The sequence below is a fragment of the Carcharodon carcharias genome, chromosome 1 (assembly GCF_017639515.1).
Source record: "Carcharodon carcharias isolate sCarCar2 chromosome 1, sCarCar2.pri, whole genome shotgun sequence".
NCBI lineage: Eukaryota > Metazoa > Chordata > Chondrichthyes > Lamniformes > Lamnidae > Carcharodon > Carcharodon carcharias.
Genome location: NC_054467.1, coordinates 162,004,496 through 162,026,688, shown reverse-complemented (window position 1 = coordinate 162,026,688; position 22,193 = coordinate 162,004,496). Strand labels below are relative to the sequence as shown.

General features: G+C 43.5%; 1 protein-coding gene across 1 annotated transcript in view; it reads left to right on the top strand.

The window, feature by feature from the left end:
* mtmr7b (myotubularin related protein 7b) overlaps positions 1 to 22,193 on the top strand; it is a 129,563-nt gene that overhangs the window by 89,249 nt on the left and 18,121 nt on the right. The window contains exon 11 of the mRNA XM_041188124.1: positions 3,244 to 3,444. Within this exon, the coding sequence (XP_041044058.1) occupies positions 3,244 to 3,444 (201 nt within the window). The remainder of the gene's footprint in view (positions 1 to 3,243; positions 3,445 to 22,193) is intronic.

Below are 22,193 nucleotides of genomic sequence, written 5' to 3'. Positions count from 1 at the left end.
CGCTGTTCCTTCACTGTCGCTGGGTCAAAATCCTGGAACTCCCTCCCTAACACTGCTGTGGGTGTACCTGCACCACGTGGACTGCAGCAGTTCAAGAAGGAACCTCACCACCACCTTCTCAAGGGCAATTTGGGATGGGCAATAAATGTTGGCCTAGCCAGTGATGTTCACACCCCATGAACAAATAAAAAATACCTTGGGAACCGCCTCTCTCAAAATACCTTGACAAGGAGATCCAACACTAGATCTGCTGCGCCAGCTCAGCTTTATAAAAACTATGGCAATGAGTATTTGACAACAAAGATCGCAAGTCAACAAAAGTCCAAGTGTACAGAGTAGTGTCATCATCACATTCCTGTACTGCAGTGAAACCTGGCCTGTGTATCAGTGGCACATAACGGTACTGGAGAAATTCCATCAGCAATATCTCTGCTATATCCTCCAGATTCAATGGGAGGACCATTGAACAAGCATCAGTGTCATTCTTGAAGCCAACTCCACAAGTATTCAGGCAAAACTGCAAAATCAACTATGAAGGACCAGACACTGTGGGTGGAATCTTCTTCCCCCACAGGAGGCGAGGAAGTAGGGGGGAGGGCCTGAAAATTAGATGGGTTGGTATCGAGACGCATACCTGATGCCTTCCTGCCTTCAGCTGAAGCGAGTTCTGGGTGGGGAGGCCCATGGTTGACCTTCCTGCCCTGCCTCCATTTGAGACCCTCAAGTGGCCAATTAAAGACCACTTTCGCTTGTTGCACCTCTGTTGCAGCTTTCTCAACAACACACATGCAGCCTGCACAACTGGTTAAACTGTGCAGGCTGCATGTCAGCTGGAGGGGGGAAGTCCCTTGATCTACAATAATTTGCGGTTGACAGCCACCCTCCTACCCTTGCTGCCTAACTCATGGGCCCCTTCTCCCCACAACCCCACCCCCCCAATGACATTTACCTTTTTATTGAGTTTCTCTGTGATTCTGGGACTCTAGGGTGTGTTTTTCCAGCAGCAGCCATGGCCTCCTCCGCGGTGCTACTGAGCGCAAGTACTGCTAGTCTCTGATTGGCCGGCAGCTCTAGGTGGGCTGGACATCATATCCTGGGGTCCTCTGTCAGGAGGAAGGCCTTCCACTGTCTACTTAACTGTCTGTTGGCAGAAGATACGGCGGGCCTTCCTCCTCAGAGTCAGCACGGGTGTTAGGCAGCACACCAGACATCCGCCGAAACAGAAGATTCCTCCTATATCCTGATGGCCCAAAAGCATCTTCCCCACCAGGTCCTGTTTCCTCAACCCTCAAATGGCTAGCGTTCCAGGGGATGACAAAGAAACACTTCAAAGACTCTGATGCTCTCCTTGAAGTTCAGCAGCATTGACATTAATGACTGGGAGGAGTTTACTACCAATCATTCAAAATGGAGACAACTTGTCCATCAAGCTGCTTCACGTTGAGTCCAAACGCCTCAATGTTGAGCCAGAGCGACAGTAATGAAGGAAAGAAAAGGAAGCAAATCCTTTACTCCAATCTCCTATTAGAGGAAATTTTTTTTCACCCAGATGGTGGTTGGAGTCTGGAACAAACTTCCTGAAAGGTGGTGGAGGCAGGTTTGATCGAGGTATTCGAAAGGAAATTGGATTACTACCAGAGAACAGAGATAAGGCAGGAGAGTGGGACTAGGTGGAATGCGCTTTCAGAGAGCCAGTGCAGAGTCGATGGGTCAAATGGCCTCCTTCTGCACTGCAAAGATACTGTGTATTGTGATAGTTCATGGGACGTCTTCTCTATGTGCCCAAAGATCTGCGGGTTGAGAATCGGCCTGTTCAGTCACATAAGGATCCATGGCAGAAACTCACAACGCTAAAGTCGTGATGTCATTCTCAAATCGAGAGATAGCTGACGATGACCATGGTGGGTAGTTGAAGCAAATAGCATGGATGCATTTAAGAGGAAGCTAGACAAGCATTTGAGGGAGAAAGGAATAGATGGCTATGATGTTGGATTTAAATGAGGAATGAGGGTAGGAGGCTTGAGTGGAGCTTAAACACCAGTATGAACAGGTTGGGCCGAATGGCTAGTTTCAGTGTCATATCCAGTGTTTGTAACCCTCTGCAGAACAGTGTTATCGAATTTGTTAACCACTAAATCATGGGTAGAATTTTCCCCCAGTGGGGGGGGTTGTACGGGGACGGGTGCACTGATCGGATCTGCGCATTTTACGTGGGCTGGCCAATTAAGGCCCGCCCAGCATGACCCACACCTGGAAGCGCTGAGCACACCCTGTGCGGGTGGGGTTCCCTGAGTTGGGAGTCCGATCTTTCGTGCGCATGCGTGCAAGTAAGTGCAGAATTCTCCCTGAGGCACAGAGGTACCTCGGGGAGATTAGTTTCACTTATGAAATATTGATTAAAGGTAAACAAAAATTTTAAGGACATGACCCCTGATATGGAACTGTCACATGAGCTGGGACATGTCCATTAATTTTATGAAAAACTTTTAAAACACTTTAAAAACGCACGCCTGTGGATGAGGTTGCATGAAAAATGCAAAGGCTGCCTGGGCTCTTTGCATGCCCACCAACCTTAAGGATGGATGGGTTGGATGGGTGGCTCAGTTAATTAGGTTAACTGATATTTAAATGGCCATAATAGGCCTTTGACAGTTCGGCGGGTGCGCAGCCGACTTGGCTGTGCGCCTTCTGAATTGAAAATCTAAATGAGGTCACCACGCATCATTTTACGCCTCAACGAGTGAGGCTGAAGATTCTGCCCCGTATGGGGCTAATTGAGAATCAAGATGTTGCTAATTGCATTTCTAATTAGTACAGAAAAAGAGAGACACCGTTGTTGGTTTTATGATCTCAGTACTTCGCACAGTGTACGCATTTGTACTTTAACTTTTTTTTAGCATTTTTGGCACAATAGCAAACTAAAAGAAGAGTGTGCAAGTGCTTTTTGAATGTATTTTGCTTCCTGGATTACTGAAATAATAGAAGTATGTTCAGTAAATATACACAATACGTGTATTTATCTCTCTTGTGTGAGTGGATGTAAGGCAATTTCTACTAAAATTAGTGCACGTGGCAAAAAGGTGTTGCCACAGCAGCAACTGTGGCTAGTTACCAACTTCAGTTGGAGGATACTGGTCTAAACTATCTTAAAGCAGCATATATATGAATACTATGATTTTTAAAATATATTGTTTAATTTTCCAGTAAGAAGCTGACCTCTTCACCTAATCCTTTGTTTTGCAGATACAGTCATTTGGATGGTGACCCCAGGGAGGTTTCGCCAGTAATTGATCAGTTTTTTGACTGTGTCTGGCAGCTGATGGAACACTTCCCATGTGCCTTTGAATTCAATGAAAGGTTTCTGCTGCACATTCATCATCATGTCTACTCCTGCCAATTCGGCAACTTTATTTGTAACAACAATAAAGAGAGCAAAGAGTTAAGGTAAAGTGAATTTTAAAGATTTCGTTTATGGCTTGCCATTATGCATTCATTCTGTTAATCATCAGTTCGTCTGAATTTTTATGTAACAGCTGCATAAGTTTGAATTGTCCACAACAAAGGTACAATTTATTTCTTTAGCCAGCTGAGATAGTGAGGCTGATTCCACAAGTTGTGTTGCCAGTGCCAATCATGCGAGTAGGGTTTGCTACTAGGCTCAGTGAATTGGGCTTTGTTGTTCACCTAAAATGCTGAATGTGCTGTTATTTAGCCAGACAACACTGTGGAAGCAGAGGGCAATGGTACATTCATGTACTTTGTTGTGGCACAGCAGATGATAAATGCTGAGCTGTTCAAATCCCAGAGGGAAACTTGAAACAATTGGCACAACTATCTTACAATTTGTATTTCGAGATGAGCACCTTGAATTCAGTAACAATAAGACCACCGAGGTTTCTTACAAAACTAAACTTTTATTAATAAAAAATGATTTTAAGCACATACATAGGCTTACAAATTTCTACCATGATAACTCCAAGCTCCCCTAGCTAATCTAGCTCCCAGTTACATTTCCGTTAAGGCAACAGTTAAACATGGAAATTTTAAAAGATCCAGGCAAAGTAATACGATATCCCGAACAGTCGAATTCAAAGTGAGTTTTCTTGACTTCAGTTCGTATAGACAGCAACGTGAGGCTTAGAGGCTGGAGGCCTCTTGTTGGATCTTAGAACGCCTTCCTCTTACACATAACCTCATCTCCTTTATACAAGTTTCTCCTTTTTTAATGTAAACCCCATTGTCCCAATATCTCTTTTCAGCTCTACTTTTCTAATAATAAAAATCTTTCATAGTACCAATTTTATCAGTAAGCTTTGGGAAAAATAAACACACTGCTTGGCTTCTTCTGGCTAAGTATAACATTTGACCACCTCTTTTGATATTCAAATAACTCTGGTTTATCTAAAATGCTAATTTTCCCTTTACACCCCATGTTTATCTGTTTAACATTTCAAACCTAGCCTCTCTTATACATCAAAGCCTTCAGACCAGCTTTCTTTAATTCAGTTATGTGTCCCCCCAACACACACATACAGACACACAATTCCTACCTTACAATAAATTCCAGTAATATTATGAATATTATTATATTTTCCTGACACCCCCCCTCCTTACAAAAAATGAACCGTCATAATTTAAAAAGACAGCTTCATTTTCTTTACCCATTTTACATTACTTCTGATACTTGCTAGACTATTACATTACCAGATGCATGCACTATCATAACAATATATATAGAAATTCTTGGTATCAACAGAAATCATTCCAGTCCACTGTCCAGGTTTTAAATGTCTAATTTTCCTTTAACTATAAACTCTTAACGATGCATCGACAATCAGATTTTCTTGTCCAACCATATGTACAATCTGTAGATTAAATGGTTGCAGTAATAAACTCAATCTGAATAGCCTTGCACTTCTGTCTCGAAATTTATTCATAAACTTTAAAGGATTGTGATAAAAAAAAACTGTGGATGCTGGAAATCCAAAACAAAAACAGAATTACCTGGAAAAACTCAGCAGGTCTGGCAGCAATGGCAGAGAAGAACAAAGTTGACGTTTCGAGTCCTCATGACCCTTCAACAGAACTGAGTAAAAATAGGAGAGGGGTGAAATATAAGCTGGTTTAAGGTGGTGGTGGTGGTGGTGGTGGGGTGGGGTGGGGGGGGGAAGTTGGGGGTGGGGGCGGTGGGGTGGGGGGTGGAGTGGGGGGGGTGGTTGTAGGGACAAGCAAGCAGTGATAGGAGCAGATAATCAAAAGATGTCACAGACAAAAGAACAAAGAGGTGTTGAAGGTGGTGATATTATCTAAAAGAATGTGCTAATTAAGAATGGATGGCAGGACACGCAAGGTACAGCTCTAGTGGGGGTGGGGTGAAATAAGACTAACAGGGCATAAAAGGTATAGATTTAAAAATAATGGAAATAGGTGGGAAAAGAAAAATCTATATAAATTATTGGAAAAAACAAAAGGAAGGGGGAAGAAACAGAAAGGGGGTGGGGATGGAGGAGGAGTTCAAGATCTAAAGTTGTTGAATTCAATATTCAGACCGGAAGGCTGTAAAGTGCCTAGTCGGAAGATGAGGTGCTGTTCCTTCAGTTTGCGTTGGGCTTCACTGGAACAATTCAGCAAGCCAAGGACAGACATGTGGGCAAGAGAGTAGGGTGGAGTGTTAAAATAGCAAGCGACAGGGAGGTTTGGGTCATTCTTGCGGACAGACCGCAGGTGTTCTGCAAAGCAGTCGCCCAGTTTGCGTTTGGTCTCTCCAATGTAAAGGAGACCTCATTGGGAGCAACGAATGCAGTAAACTAAGTTGGGGGAAATGCAACTGAAATGCGGCTTCACTTGAAAGGAGTGTTTGGACCCTTGGATGGTGAGGAGAGAGGAAGTGAAGGGGCAGCTGTTGCATCTTTTGCGTATACATGGGGAGGTGCCGTAGGTGGGGGTTGAGGAGTAGGGGGTGATGGAGGAGTGGACCAGGGTGTCCCGGAGGGAACAATCCCTACGGAATGCCGCCGGGGTGGTGAAGGGAAGATGTGTTTGGTGGTGGTATCACGCTGGAGTTGGCGGAAATGGCGGAGGATGATCTTTTGAATGCGGAGGCTGGTGGGGTGATAAGTGAGGACAAAGGGGACCCTATCATGTTTCTGGGAGGGAGGAGAAGGCATGAGGGTGGATGCGCGGGAGATGGGCCGGATACAGTTGAGGGCCCTGTCAACGACCGTGGGTGGAAAACCTCGGTTAAGGAAGAGGAACTGTTTTTGAAGGTAGCATCATCGGAACAGATGCGACGGACGCGAAGGAACTGAGAGAATGGGATGGAGTCCTTACAGGAAGCTGGTTGTGAGGAGCTGTAGTCGAGGTAGCTATGGGAGTCGGTAGGCTTGTAAAGGATATTGGTGGACGGTCTGTCACCAGAAATTGAGACAGAGAGTTCAAGGAAAGGAAGGGAAATATCAGAGATGGACCATGTGCAAATGATGGAGGGGTGGAGATTGGAAGCAAAATTAATAAATTTTTCCAGGTCCAGACGAGAGCATGAAGCAGCACCCAAGTAATCATCGATGTACCGGAGAAAGAGTTGTGGGAGGGGGCCAGAGTAGGACTTGAACAAGGAATGTTCCACATACCCCATAAAGAGACAGGCATAGCTGGGGCCCATGCGGGTGAGTACTTTGGTGCTAATTCTGTTTTTGTTTTAAAGGATTGTGGTCTGTATAAACAATTGTTTCTGGTGAATTGTTTTCAACATAAATTTCAAAATGCTACAATGCTAACACAAGACCCAAAGTTTCCTTTTCGATTGTTGAATATCTTCTCTGTGGTACAGTCAACTTGCGTGAAAAAAAATGGTTTTACAATTCCATTTTCATTATCTTTTCACAATACAGCTCCAGTGCCTACATCGCTTACGTCAACGGCCAACTTAAATTGCTTGGCGTAATTGGGTACTGCCAACACTTGTGTTGTAGTTAATATAATCTTCAAACTTTCAAATGCCTTCTGACACTCTTGTGTCCATTGAAACTTCTTGTTCTTTTTTAGTAGTTTGGTTAATGGAGCAACCAGACTGCTAAAATCTGGTACAAATTTCTGGTAAAACCTACTCATGCCGAGGAATCTCAAAATTTCTCTTTTTGTTGTAGGCACAGGAAAATCCATGATAGTCTTGACTTTTACATCTCTCGGAGGCACCTTACCATGTCCAATGGCATAGCCTAGATACGTAACTTGTGCTTTTGCTAATTCACTTTTAGCCAAGTTCATCACCAAATTAGCTTCTTGTAATCGACAAAACAATTCTTCCAGATGCTGTAAATGCTCCTCCCATGTCTGATGAAAACTATCAAGTTGTCAATATAAACAGCACAATTACTCAGACCTGCAATTACTTTGTTTGTCAGCCTTTAAAATGTTGCAGGTGCATTTTTCATATCAAATGGTATGACTTTAAATTGACATAGTCCATTTGGCGTCACAAAAGCTGATATCTCCTGTGCTATCTCCGATAATGATACTTGCCGATATCCTCTTCGCAAGTCAACATTTGTGATAAGTTTTGATTGTCCCACTTTCTCAATACAATCTTCCAACCATGGTATAGGATATGAATCCGCTTTTGTCACTGCATTCAGCTTTCAATAGTCTTAGTGTTCCATCTGGTTTGGGTACCAGAACAATAGGCAAACTCCAGTTACTGCAACTAGACCCAATGATATCATTTTGAAGCATGAATTTGATTTCTTTCTGTAATTTAGATAATTTTCCGAGATTTAATCCAAAAGAATGTTAACTCATTGAAGATGAAACTGCAGCATACACATCATGTATAGTCAGATTTGTCCACCCCAGTTTATTCCCACAAATAGCTTTCTGTGACTGCAATAGCTTCCCCCAACACTTTGACACTTGTCTGGAAGATAACTCTATATTACAATTACATTTTCAAGCACCTCCTCATCCAATTTGATTAGAGGAAAATCCATTTCAGAATCCTGCATTTCTATCTCTTTCTCATTATCTACTTGTTCCCTTTGAAGTGCCCTTTCTCTTTCCTTTTCTTTTTCTACTGCCTCCAGCTTAAGTTTTTTCATTTCCAACTGAATTTGAGCCTATTCCAATGAACCACCCCTTGCAGAACTCGGTCTCTCAGGTATTCCTTCCGGTTTCAAATGCTGTGCTATACCTTCAATTATGTCTGATTTCCTTACCCCTGCAGGTAACCCTAATTGTAACTTATCTGTCAATTCCATAAATATAGCTTTATTTGCCTTTTGTAAAACAATCCAAGTTATAACTTCAACTCCCAGACAAGTCTTAGCAACTGCCAAAGCCATCTTGCGGTCTCACCACTTAAAAAAAAACCTCACACCAACTCCTGAAGCAAGGGAATTCTGAGCAGCAGGTTGCAGAAATGCTTAAAGATTTTGTATGTGAAGAGGAAGTCTTTCCATGTGTACAGGGTAGAGTAGGTAAAGATATTAACAATGTAAGAGACACAGGGGCTAATCAATGCTTAATGTCGTGTGATAGTGATATTTGTTGCTCTTTTGAAATTCAAATTACTCTGGTTTATCTAAAAATGCAAATTTTCCCTTTACATCTCACATTCTAAAACTCCAGCCATGTTTACCTGTTTAACATTTCAACCTAGCTTCTCTTATGATACATCAAAACCTTCAGACCAGCTGTCTTTAATTCAATTAAGTACACACACCCACACCCACACACACACACACACCCACAAACAAACACTATTCCTACCATATGATAAATTCCAATAACATTATGAAAATGATCATATTTTCCTGATAACTTCACTTACTAAAGTTCCAAAATGTAGGGTCAGCGATTTAAGAGTGTTGCTTTTCTTCATTACCCATATAAAATGGGTGCTGCTTAGAAGGCCCTTCAGGCATTCTAAGATTTTATCTTTTGAAAGGGAGTCTAGCTGTTAGATTAAATATTTATTTCCTTGTGTACAAGCCCCTTTTTGTTAAGTAATGCTCTTTTTTCAATCGTTGAACTTTTAGGGCTTATTGTGTTTTTTTTTGTCAGCTTTAGTCAAGATCTTATCTGCCATCTGTGGGGAGTCATTGTGTGCAATTTTCAATATGGCATTAGCACAGTTCAGACCATGGACAACCAACTATGTATAGCACCACATAAAAACATAGAAAATAGGAGCAGGAGTAGGCCATTTGGCCCTTCGAGCTTGCTCCACCATTCATCATGATCATGGCTGATCATCCAACTCAATAGCCTGCTCCCGCTTTCTCCCCATACCCTTTGATCCTTTTTGCCCCAAGAGCTATATAACTCCTTCTTGAAAACATACACTATTTTGGCCTCAACTACTTTCTGGGGTAGTGAATTCCACAGGCTCACCACTTTCTAGGTGAAGAAATTTCTTCTCATTTCAGTCCTAAATGGTCAACCCTATATCCTCAGACTGTGACCCCTGGTTCTGGACTCCCCCACCATCCGGAACATCCTTCCTGCATCTACCCTGCCTAGTCCTATTAGAATTTTGTAGGTTTCTATGAGATCCCCCCTCATTCTTCTGAACTCCAGTGAATATAATCCTAACCGACTCAATCTCTCCTCATATGTCAGTCCCGCCATCCCAGGAGTCAGTCTGGTAAACCTTTGCTGCACTCCCTCTATAGCAAGAACATCCTTCCTCAGATAAGGAGACCAAAACAGCACACAACATTCACCAAAGCCCTGCTTCTGTACTCGAATCCTCTCGCTATGAAGGCCAACATACCATTTGCCTTCTTTACCACCTGCTGCACCTGCATGCTTACCTTCAGTGACTGGTGTACAAGGACATCCAGGTCTCGTTGCACATTCCCCTCTCTCAATTTGTAGCCATTCAGATAGTAATCTGCCTTTCTGTTTGTGCTACCAAAGTGGATAACCTCACATTTATCCACATTATACTACATCGGCCATGCATTTGCCCACTCATTCAGCTTGTCGAAATCACACTGAAGCATCTCTGCATCCTCCTCACAGCTCACCCTCCCACCCAGCTTTGTGTCATCTGCAAATCTGGAGATATTACATTTAATTCCCTCATCTAAATCATTAATATATATTGTGAATAGCTGGGGTCCCAGCACCGATCCCTGCGGTACCCCACTAGTCACTGCCTGCCATTCGGAAAATGACCCATTTATTCCTACTCTTTATTTCCTGTCTGCCAATCAGCTTTCTATCCATCTCAATACACTACCCCCAGTCCCATATGCTTTAATTTTACACGCTAATCTCTTATATGGGACTTTGTTGAAAGCCTTCTGAAAGTCCAAATAAACCACATCCACTGGCTCCCCCTCAACAACTCTACAAGTTACATCCTCGAAAAATTCCAGTAGTGTTGTCAAGCATGATTTCCCTTTCATAAACCCATGCCGACTCTGTCCGATCCTGCCACTGTTTTCCAAGTGCTTAGCTATTAAATCTTTTATAATGGACTCTGGAATTTTACCCACTACCGACGTCAGGCTGACTGGTCTATAATTCGGTTTTCTCTCTACCTCCCTTTTTAAATAGTGGGGTTACATTAGCTGCCCTCCAACCTGTAGAAACTGTTCTAGAGTCCATAGAATCTCGGACGATGACCACCAATGCATCCACTGTTTCTAGGTCCACTTCCTTAAGTACTCTGGGATGTAGATTATCAGGCCCTGGAGAATTATCGGCCTTCAATCCCATCAATTTCCGCAACACCATTTCCCTACTAATACTGATTTCTTTCAGTTCCTCCCTCTCGCTAAACCCTGTGTTCCTCAACATTTCTGGTATGTTATTTGTGTCCTCCTTTGTGAAGACAGAACCAAAGTATGTATTTAGTTGGTCAGCTATTTCTTTGTTCCCCATTATAAATCCCCCTGTTCCTGACTGTAAGGGACCTACATTTGTCTTCACCAATCTTTTTCTCTTCACATACCTATAGAAACTTATACAGTCAGTTTTTATGTGCCCCGCAAGCTTACTCTTGTTCTCTATTTTCCTCTTCTTAACCAATCCCTCAGTCCTCCTTTGCTGAATTCTAAACTGCTCCCAATCCTCAGGTCTGTTGTTTTTTTTTAGCCAATTTGTATGCCTCTTCCTTGGATCTAATACTATCTCTAATTTCCCTTGTAAGTCATGGTTTGGCCACCTTTTCCTGTTTTACTTTTGTGCCAGACAGGAATAAACAATTGTTGCAGTTCACCCATGTGCTCTTTGAACGTTTGCCATTGCCTGTCCATCATCATCCCTTTAAGTAACGTTTCCCAATCCATCATAGCCAACTCACGCCTCATACCATCGTAGTTTCCTTTATTAAGATTCAGGACCCCAGTCTCAGAATCAACTACATCTCTCTCCATCTTGATGAAGAATTCTATCATATTATGGTCACTCATCCCCAAGAGGCTTCACACAACTAGATTGCTAATTAGTCCTTTCTCATTACACAATACCCAGTCTAGGATGGCCTGTTCTCTAGTTGGCTCCTCAACGTATTGGTCCAGAAAACCATCCTGTATACACTCCAGGAATTCTTCCTCTACAGTATTGTTACTAATTTAATTTGCCCAATCTATATGCAGATTAAAGTCACCTATAATTATAGATGTTCCTTTATTGCATGCGTCTCTAATTTCCTGTTTAATGCCATTCCCAACATCATCACTACAGTTTGGGGGTCTATGTACAACCACTAAAGTTTTTTTGCCCCTTAGTGTTTCTCAGTTCTATCTAGACAGATTCCACACCGTCGGAGCTAATGGCCAGAATTTTCCCGTTGGTGATTTGGGGGCGGGGCCCGCTCGCCAACAGGAAAATGGCACAGGATGACGTCGGGAGAAACCCCCGACGTCATCCCGGTCCATTTAAAGTTTTAGGAAGGCCATTGACAGGGTCATTAAAATAAGTAAAGACCTGCCCATCCAACCTTAAGATTGCCGAGCAGGCCAGGAGCCCCAGCGGGCTCCTGATTATACATGAAACCTCATCCACTGGCGGGATGAGGTTTCATGTCTGTGTTTAAAAACTTTAATAAAGTTTAAGTCCTTTTTTTTAACATGTCCCATCTCGTTTGACATTGTCACATGAGGGGGACATGTTAATAATTTTTATATATTTCTATTTTTAATGTTTTTGACACTGTCAGTAATCTCCCTGAGACAGCATTTAGTCTCAGGGAGCAGTGTGTTCTTTCATGAGCATGCGCAAAAGACCGCACTCCCTCCCCCTCACCGCACATAGCGCTTCCTGTTGGGCAGGCCGCTGGACGGGCCTTAATTGACCCGCCCATTCAAAATGGTGGCAGGCCCCGTTTCGGCGGCGGAGTTTGGCTGCCCGCCTGCTGCCAAGCCGGTGGGGCCCACCCGCCAACCGAGGGCAAAATTCTGCCCAATATCTTTGCTCACTATTGCGTTAATTTCCTCTTTAACCAGCAATGCAACTCCACCATCTTTTCCTTTTTGTCTGTCTTTCTTAAATACTGAATACGCCTGGATGTTCAGTTCCCATCCCTGGTCACCCTGCAGCCATGTCTCCATAATCCTGACTATTTCGTACCTGTTTACATCTATTTGCGCGGTTAATTCATCCACTTTATTGCGAATGCTCCTTGCGTTAAGACACTAAGCCTTTAGGCTTGTCTTCTTAACATTACTTGTCCCATTCCCACTATTTTTCACTGAGGCCCTGTTTGATTCTTGCCCTTGATTTCTCTGCCTATCACTTTTCTTATTCCCCATTCTGTTTTTTGTTCTTGTCCTTAATTCCTCCTCCTCTGACTCCTTGCATACATTCCCATCCCCCTGCCATTTTAGTTTAAACCATCCCCAACCACTCTAGCAAATAATCCCCCCAGGATATCAGTCCCGGTCCTGCTCAGGTGTAACCTGCACAGTTTGTACTGGTCCCATCTCCCCCAGAACTGGTCCCAATGTCCCAGGAATTTGAAATCCTCCCCCTCACACCATCTCTTCAGCCACGTATTCATCTGATATATCCTGCTATTTCTACTCTGACTAACACGTGGCACTGGTAGTAATCCTGAGATCACTACTTTTGAGGTCCTACTTTTCAATTTACTTCCTAATTCCCTATATTCTGCTTTTAGGACCTCGTCCCTTTTTTTTTACCTATGTCGTTTGTACCAATGTGTACCACGACCACTGGCTGTTCACCCTCCCCCTTCAGAATGTCCTGTAGCTGTTCTGAGATAGCCTTGACTCTAACACCAGGGAGGCAACACACCATCCTGGAGTCTCATTTGCAGCCACAGAAATGCCTATCTATTCCTCTTACAATTGAACCCCCTATAACTATTGCATTCTCACACTCTTTACTCCTCTCCTGTGCAGCAGAACCAACAGTAGTGCAATGAATTTGGCTGTTGCTGCTTTCCCCTGAGAGGCCTTTCTCCTCATCAGTATCCAAAGTGGGATATCTGTTTTGCAGGGGAATAGCCATAGGAGATCCCTGCACTACCTGCCTAGTCTTCTTGCTGTGCCTGGTGGTCACCCATTTCCTTCCTCTCTGTGGACTCTTAGCCCGTGGTGTGACCACCTCTCTATACATGCCATCCACGATATTCTCTGCCTCGTGAATGCTCCACAGTGTCCCCAGCTGCCGCTCCTGCTCTGAAACCCTGGCTTCCAGGAGCTGCAGCTGGAGACACTCCCCGCATTCATGCTGGCCCCAGGCACTAGAAATGTTCCCGGCTTCCCACGGCTTTGAGCTCTCCTGCCATGACTTACCCCTTTAAATTAAATTACACCTTTTGGAAGATACTTAATATTAAATAATATCAGTTACTCTAGGGCCCTTCTTCTCTGCTTCTCGTTGTTACAGAATATAGCCCTTACAAACAATGAACCACAAAATAAGACCTTAAAAACTATAAGCGATTTTAGTAGTAAATACTTACCCGACCGTACTCACGGTACTCAAAGGATCACCTTGTTCCCTCATCACCGAACTCCCAAAGCAACACTCCAGTGCAGACTGTGATGCTGACTGCAAGACACTCTTCCCAGCTTCTTCTAGATGAAACAGAAATAATTTGCACTTCTATTTCCTTGTCATTTCTTCAGAATGTATAGAAATAGTTCTCAACCAAAAAATTAATGTTTGAAATGCAGTCACCATAGGGGGTCAATTTGTGTATGGGAAGAATGTTGAACACACTGAGAGAATATCCTACCTTTTCCTTTATGCCATGGGATCTCTTACATTCATTTGAAAAAGGTTGACTGAGCCATAGTTTCATTCCAGCCATCTCATCCAGCCATTCCAGTCATCTGAAAGGTGACACCTCTGACCATGGAAGACCCATTCATTGAAATGCCAGCCTACGTTATGTGCTCAACTTTGAGGTTAGAGTTCAAACTCACAACCTTTTGATTTAAAGGCACTATTATTACCAAATGAGCCATACTGACATGAAAAAGTCTTGGAGGACGGGAATTATTTTAAGATGTGTTTTTTTAAAGCAAAAACTTTCCACAAATGGTATAAATAAGACAGTCCCATGTTGGGTTGTGGATCAGGAAGTAGATGCATGTTAATTAAAGTGGTGAGATGTTAAGTTCTATTCTCTGAGACTTAAGCAATGTACAGTTGATTAACTTTGGCTAGATTTTCAGGGAAACACTCTGCATCTTTTAAGTATCTTTCTACGATCTCGCAGGTAGCTGTGAAAGATACTTGGTTTAAAAACCAATCAGAACATAGTCACCAAGAGTGAGTCAGACAGCTAAAGGCTGCAAACAACTACCCAGGGTGGTAGGTCAGGATACAGAGAGATAGAGGGGAGCTGTGTTCAATTTCCACTCATTTCTGTTAGTTATCAATAACTGGGGCAGAAGTGGTCAATCCAATGAAAAAGATGGGGAATTTAAAATGTGAATTATGTTGAGAACCACTTGCATTCGTAATTTCCTCAATCTTTTATATTGGTTCAGGGTTTAGTTTGCCCGAATTGGGCCTTGTCCACAAAACCAGCCACGTGCCACCGAAGTCAAAACTGCATCATTCCAGCAATTCCACTGGTTCAGGAAGATTCTTCAAATTGCATTAATTTTCTTAGGTGCACAGACACTAGTTGGTTTGGTTTATAAGATTTTTCATATCAACATTTAATTTACCAAGAAACTGACTAACAAGTGTCAATGAAACTTTAAAAGGTTCAGTATAGTTTTTGTCTCACTTATTTTAAATCAGGTTACTCACATATCGAGGACTGGACACCTTTATCAAAAATGTTTATTTTTGTTGATCAGCCCCTTTTCAGATGCATTAATACAATTGCACCAGGTTACAGCTCTTAAATACATCAAGGATTTTTTTAATGATAGGAAAATTAAGCAATTGTGTCCTGTTACAGTGTTTGATTGTGTTGGTTCATTTTGGAAGATTTTACTTTTGTAATTGTGCAAATTAATTTTAGTGGAAATTTGAAGCCTAACTTAACCAGAACATTTTCGGTGTAGTTTCCCCATTGTGCACAAAGTGGAAACTATTGCAGTGTACTTTTATGTTGAGTGGGACAACATGTTCATTTGGGCTAAATCACAGTCATTCTTTACTTTTAACACTATGGGGACAGATGTTGTACTGGTTGTATTGAGCTATCTTCATTCTATCCTGTTTTGTGTGCTTCATTTATTGTAGAGTAACATTTACGACTCCAGACGGCTTTGTCTCACCTGGTGTAAACTTGGGGGTCTGCATTTAGTAAGGCTGTGAACAAACATTCTTTAGAATAATCAACTCAGTTGTAGAAAGATTTTTTTTATGATCTGACCCGCCCTCCAGTGGCCACATGTCTTATTACAGCGAAAGGATAACTTCGGAAGTTAAGATTTACATTAAACTTTCCACTTGCAAGCCTGCGGTGCAGAGAATGCATAGATGCCAGTGAGGGTAGATTTCACTACAGGAGAAGCCTCCTATCTGTCAACATCTTGCCAATTGCATCTATTGTCCTTGCCAGAGTTATCTGAACTTAACTGCAGAACAGCGCGTCCTTCAGTAACAGTGAGTGACTGACTCAATAGAAAAACAAAAATAAAAATACCTGGAAAAATTCAGCAGGTCTGACAGCATCTGCGGAGAGAAACACAGTTAACGTTTCGAGTCTGTATGCCTCTTCAACAGAACAAAGGAAAAATTGGTGAAATATAAGCTGGTTTAAGGGGGGGTGGGACAAGTAGAGCTGGATAGAGGGTCAGTGATAGGTGGAGATTGCCAAAAATTGTCATAGACAAAAGGAAAAAGACACCAACGCCCATCCAGGACCCTCCACCCCTGCCCATCCTTCTGTCCCCTTCCCCTCTCCGATGCTGAACAAAGGACTGTTTCACACCCTTACGCCCTCATCTCAATGAATTTTGGGCTCAGCATGATGCTGAACTCTTCTTCCGCTGCCTTCGTCTCTGTGCTCACTTCTTTGGGCAGGAGTCCTCTCCCCGTTCAATGGATCCTTTTATCTGCCTCCAATATTCTCCCTCCATCTGGACCACTCCCTCTGGATTCTTACCTTCTCTTGATCTTTTCATTGAGAACTGTCGGCGTGATATCAGTCGTCTCAATTTCTCTGTTCCTCTCACCCACTCTAACCTGTCTCTCTCTGAACTTGCTGCACTCCGTTCTCTCAGGTCCAACCCTGACATTGTCATCAAACCTGCTGACAAGGGTGGTGCTGTTGTTGTCTGGCGCACTGACCTCTACCTCGCAGAGGCTGAGCGTCAACTCGCAGACACTTCCTCGTACCTCCCCCTGGACCATGACCCCACCACGGAACATTAAGCCATTGTTTCCAGGACTGTTACTGACCTCATCTCCTCTGGAGATCTTCCCTCCACAGCTTCCAACCTGATAGTCGCCTAACCTCGGACGGCCAGCTTCTACTTCCTACCCAAAATCCACAAAGAGGACTGTTCCAGCAGACCGATCGTGTCAGCCTGTTCCTGCCCCACGGAACTCATTTCTTGCTATCTTGACTCCATTCTCTCTCCCCTTGCCCAGTCCCTTCCCACCAACATCTGTGGTTCCTCTGACACCCTACATCATATCAACAATTTCCAGTTCCCTGGCCTCAACCGCCTCCTCTTCACCATGGACGTCCAATCCCTCTTCACCTCCATCCCCCACTGGGATGATCTGATGGCTCTCCGCTTCTTCCTCGAACAGAGGCCCGAACAATCCCCATCCACCACTACTCTCTCCTCTGTCTGGCTGAACTTGTTCTCACGCAGAACAATTTCTCCTTAAACTCCTCTCACTTCCTCCAAATAAAAGGTGTGGCTATGGGTACCTGCATGGTACATACCTGTCTCTTTATGGGGTATGTGGAACATTCCTTGTCCCAGTCCTACTCCGGCCCCCTCCCACAACTCTTTCTCCGGTACATCGATGACTGCTTCGGTGCTGCTTCATGCTCTCGTCTGGACCTGGAAAAATTTATTATTTTGTTTCCAGTTTCCACCCCTCCATCATTTTCACATGGTCCATCTCTGACACTTCCCTTCCCTTCCTTGACCTCTCTGTCTCAAATTCTGGTGATAGACTGTCCACCAATATTCATTACAAGCCTACTGACTCCTACAGCTACCTCGATTACAGCTCCTCACACCCAACTTCCTGTAAGGACTCCATCCCATTCTCTCTGTTTCTTCACCTCTGTCGCATCTGTTCTGATGATGCCACTTTCAAAAACAGTTCCTCTGACATGTCTTCCTTCTTCCTTATCCAAAGTTTTCCACCCACGGTGGTTGACAGGGCCCTCAACTGTGTCCGGCCCATCTCCCGCGCATCCGCCCAGAACCATGATAGGGTCCTCCTTGTCCTCACTTATCACCCCGCCAGCCTATGCATTCAAAGGATCATCCTCCGCCATTTCCGCCAGCTCCAGCATGATGCCACCACCAAGCACATCTTCCCTTCACCACCCCGCCCCGGCGGCATTCCGCAGGGATCGTTCTCTTCGGGACACCCTGGTTCACTCCTCCATCATCCCCTACACCTCAACCCCCTCCCACGGCATCTTCCCATGCAACTGCAGAAGGTGCAACACCTACCCCTTCACTTCCTCTCTCCTCACTGTCCAAGGGCCCAAACACTCCTTCAAGTGAAGCAGCATTTCACTTGCACTTCCCTCAATTTAGTCTACTGCATTTGCTGCTCCCAATGCGGTTTCCTCTACATTGGAGAGACCAAATGCAGACTGGGTGACCGCTTTGCGGAACACCTTCGGTCTGTCCGCAAGCATGACCCAGACCTCCCTGTCGCTTGCCATTTCAACACACCACCCTGCTTTCATGCCCACATGTCCGTCCTTGGCCTGCTGCAATGTTCCAGTGAAGCTCAAAGCAAACTGGAGGAACAGCACCTCATCTTCCGACTAGACACTTTACAGCCTTTTGGACTGAAAATTGAGTTCACAATTTTAGATCATGAACTCTCTCCTCCATCCCCACCCCCTTTCCGATCCCCCTTTTTTCCAATAATTTATATAGATTTTTCTTTTCTCACCTATTTCCATTATTTTTAAATGTATTTCCATCCATTGTTTTATCTCTACCTTTTAGCCTATTTCCCCTCAAAGTCACTCACCATCCTGACTTGAAAATATATCATCGTTTCTTCATTGTTGCTGGGTCAAAATTCTGGAACTCCTTCCTAACAGCATTGTGAGTGTACCTACAACACAGAGACTGCAGCGGTTCAAGAAGGCAGCTCACCACCACCTTCTCAAGGGCAACTAGGGATGGGCAATAAATACTGGCCCAGCCCGTGAATGAACAAAAAAAACGACAGAACTTTTACTGTAATTAAGAAAAGTAACACTATCAGGTATATGTATCTAGGTGAGGTGAGAGTGACTGCCTTTGAAATCAAGGACACATTTGACCGAGTGTGATAGCAAAACTAGAGTCAATGGAAATCAGGGAGAAAACTCTCCACTGGTTGGAGTCATACCTAGCACAAAGGAAGATGATTGCGGTTGCTGGAGGTCAGTCATCTCAGCTCCAAGACATCACTGCAGGAGTTCCTCAGGGTTGTATTCTAGGCCCAACCATCTTCAACTGCTTCATCAATGACCTTCCTTCCATCATAAGATCAGAAGTGAGTATTTCACACTATGTTCAGCCGCATCCACGACTCCTCAGATACTGAAGCAGTCCATGTCCAAATGCAGCAAGACCTGGACAATATCGAGGTTTGGGCTGGCAAATGACAAGTAACATTTGTGCCACATAAGCGTCAGGCAATGACCATCTCCAACTATATAGAATCTAACCATTGCCCCTTGATGTTCAGTGGCATTACCATCACTGAATCCCCCACTGTCAATTTCCTGGGGGTTACCATTGACCAGAAACTGGCAATATAAATACTGTGGCTACAAGAGCAGGTCAGAGGCTAGGAATCGTGTGACGAGTAACTCACCTCCTGACTCCCCAAAGCCTGTCCATCATCTACAAGGCACAATTCAGGAGTGTGATGGAATATCTCCATTTGCCTGGCTGAGTGCAATTCCAGCAATACTCAAGAAGCTTGACATCCTCCAGGACAAAGCAGATCACTTGACTGACACTACATCCAAAAACATTAACGCTGTCTATCACCGAAGCACAGTAGCAGCAATGTGTACCATCTACAAAATGCACTGCAGTCTCCTTACACAGCACCTTCCAAACCCACAACCACTATCATCTAGAAGGACAAGGGCAACAGACACATGGGAACACTACCACCTAGAAGTTCCCCTCCAAGCCACACACCATCCTGACTTGGAAATATATTGCCGTCCCTTCACTGTTGCTGGGTCAAAATCCTGGAACTCTCTCCCTAACAGTACTGTGGGTGCACCTACACCACATGGACTGCAGTAGTTCAAGAAGGCAGTTCACCACCACCTTCCCCGAGGGCAATTAGGGATGGGCAATAAATGCTGGCCCAGCCAGCGATGCCTACATCCCATAAAATGAATTGAAAAAATGTTACACTCTCTTTTAAGTGACATTCAATTCTCTGTGAACCAGTCCAACATGATTCTTAGCTCCTGAGGGTTTCCATCCCTTCTTTTCCTTTCACAGCCTGGAAACGTTTAATCTCAGAATTGTCCTTCGCAATTCCCTGCAAATTTTTCTTCTAGTACAAGCTAGGCAAATCTTCCAGTTTTGTTTTAATTCTTTATGAATATAGTCTTTTCAAACTGAGTTCCAGCTCCAAACTGCATTCCTGCGTGGTGAACCACAGCTTCTTGATGCCTATAGCTGCTCTCTCTCACTGTGCCTGAGAGTTTTCAGAGATATCTTAGAAACTCTTCCCCTCTCAAAGCCCATTTCTATGAACCCCTGAATCACATGGGCCTTGTATCCGGGTCGAAATGTTGATTAGCTATCTTTGAGATCTCTTTGCTCTTGGAATTAGATGAACAGCTTAAAGCACAACTGTTTACGACCCGACATGCTCAACACTTTTCTGGTACTTTGAAAATTCATAGCACACAGGTGGTTGCCATTGTCTCCAAGTGTAAAAACCTTGCATCTTCTTCCCTGTAAAACAATCTGAGAACCCTTTAATCTCTAACAATCAAACCGACCGAGCCTGCTGTCAAGCAGACTTTAGAACAGTTCACATGACCCCTTCATTTTTACATTAAATTATTAACATAACATCTCAAAACATAACAATCTTATAAACTTCATGATTGTAACAGGATTCTCTCTTCCTCTTGTCATGCAGTCTTCTGTCAAAGCAATGGAATGCATTAAATACTTGACATTGGATGGCATGAAAGACACAGATACACATTTATCACATAGGTGTCCAAAGGTGCTACCACCATACATGCACATAGAAGTTGTAATCAGAGGATCCTGCAGTTGAGGATGTTAATAAATACTTGAGCATATTAAGCAACCATGCATGGCTACATCAGTACCATAATACTATATGAGTGGGACAGGGCTATTCATTCTACTCCAGTTTAATCTTATTGCTGTGCAGTGTATTATGCCATGCTCCTTACTTTGGTATTTCTGGTGAGATCATTAAACTTCCACTAGCCCTGCAACTATGGTCTATGCTGCTAGTGTGTTTTGAAGTTGTCTATTACTTGCTGCCAGGATGGTTTTCCATATGTTGAGAAGCAGTTCCATAGGTTCGTCGGTACCCTGCCAAATTCATGCCTGAGCTAATGTATGACTGTACATGGCCTCCAGCCTGCTAGACCCTGCCCTTATCACACGCCTATATCAGCACTTTCTTATGGATCATTGGATAGTAATCTGTGGAATGAACCCTGGTTGATTTTTCACCCCCTTGGAAACACTGAAGCAAGTGTAGAGGCCATTCAGCTAACTCAACTCCAACAAGGAATTGAATATGAAATCATTGTGGTCTGTATTCCACACTTTGATATTTGGGAAACTACCATACTTTCTTTCAAGTACTTTGGATCTAGACAGATTGCCATTCTTTAAGGTTGTGGTAGAAGTAGTTATAATTTTGTTTGTTTTTTTTAACTTGTTACTAACATGACTTTCATTTTGTGGTTTCTTTAATTTAACCTCTGATATTTTCTACGGAGACCAATTAATATAGTTTTCTGGATTTGTGCTTCTAGTGCTATATGGCTACCTGCACTTATTGGTAATTTAGATATACACACCTCCTTGATATTTCCATAGGTTTGGATAGAAGACTTTGTGATTCAGCAGCTGAAATCCCATTGCCCTTCTGGCATGCTAAGCTCCATACCTAGAATACAAACTTGTAAAATTATCCCTTAACAGGTTGTGTTGAAATTAGATACACTCCATTTTAAGTAAATTAATGATGGTTAAATATTTTATGTTAAGTATGTCTTGTGTTCTATAGACCATGGCCAGGATTTTCCCCTTGGCGATTTGGGAGCGGGGCCCGGTCGCCGAGGGGAAAATGACGCGGGATGATGTTGGGAGGAATCCCCGACGTCATCCTGGTCCGTTTAAATTTTTAGGAAGGTGGGCGGACAGCGAAATCAGCTGTCTGCCTGCTGACCTGTCAATGGCCAATTGAGGCCATTGACAGGTTAGTTAAAGTACTTAAAGACCCGCCTGTCCAAGCTTAAGACTGGCCGGCAGGCCAGGACCCCCAGATTATTCATGAAACTTCATTCACTGGTGGGATGA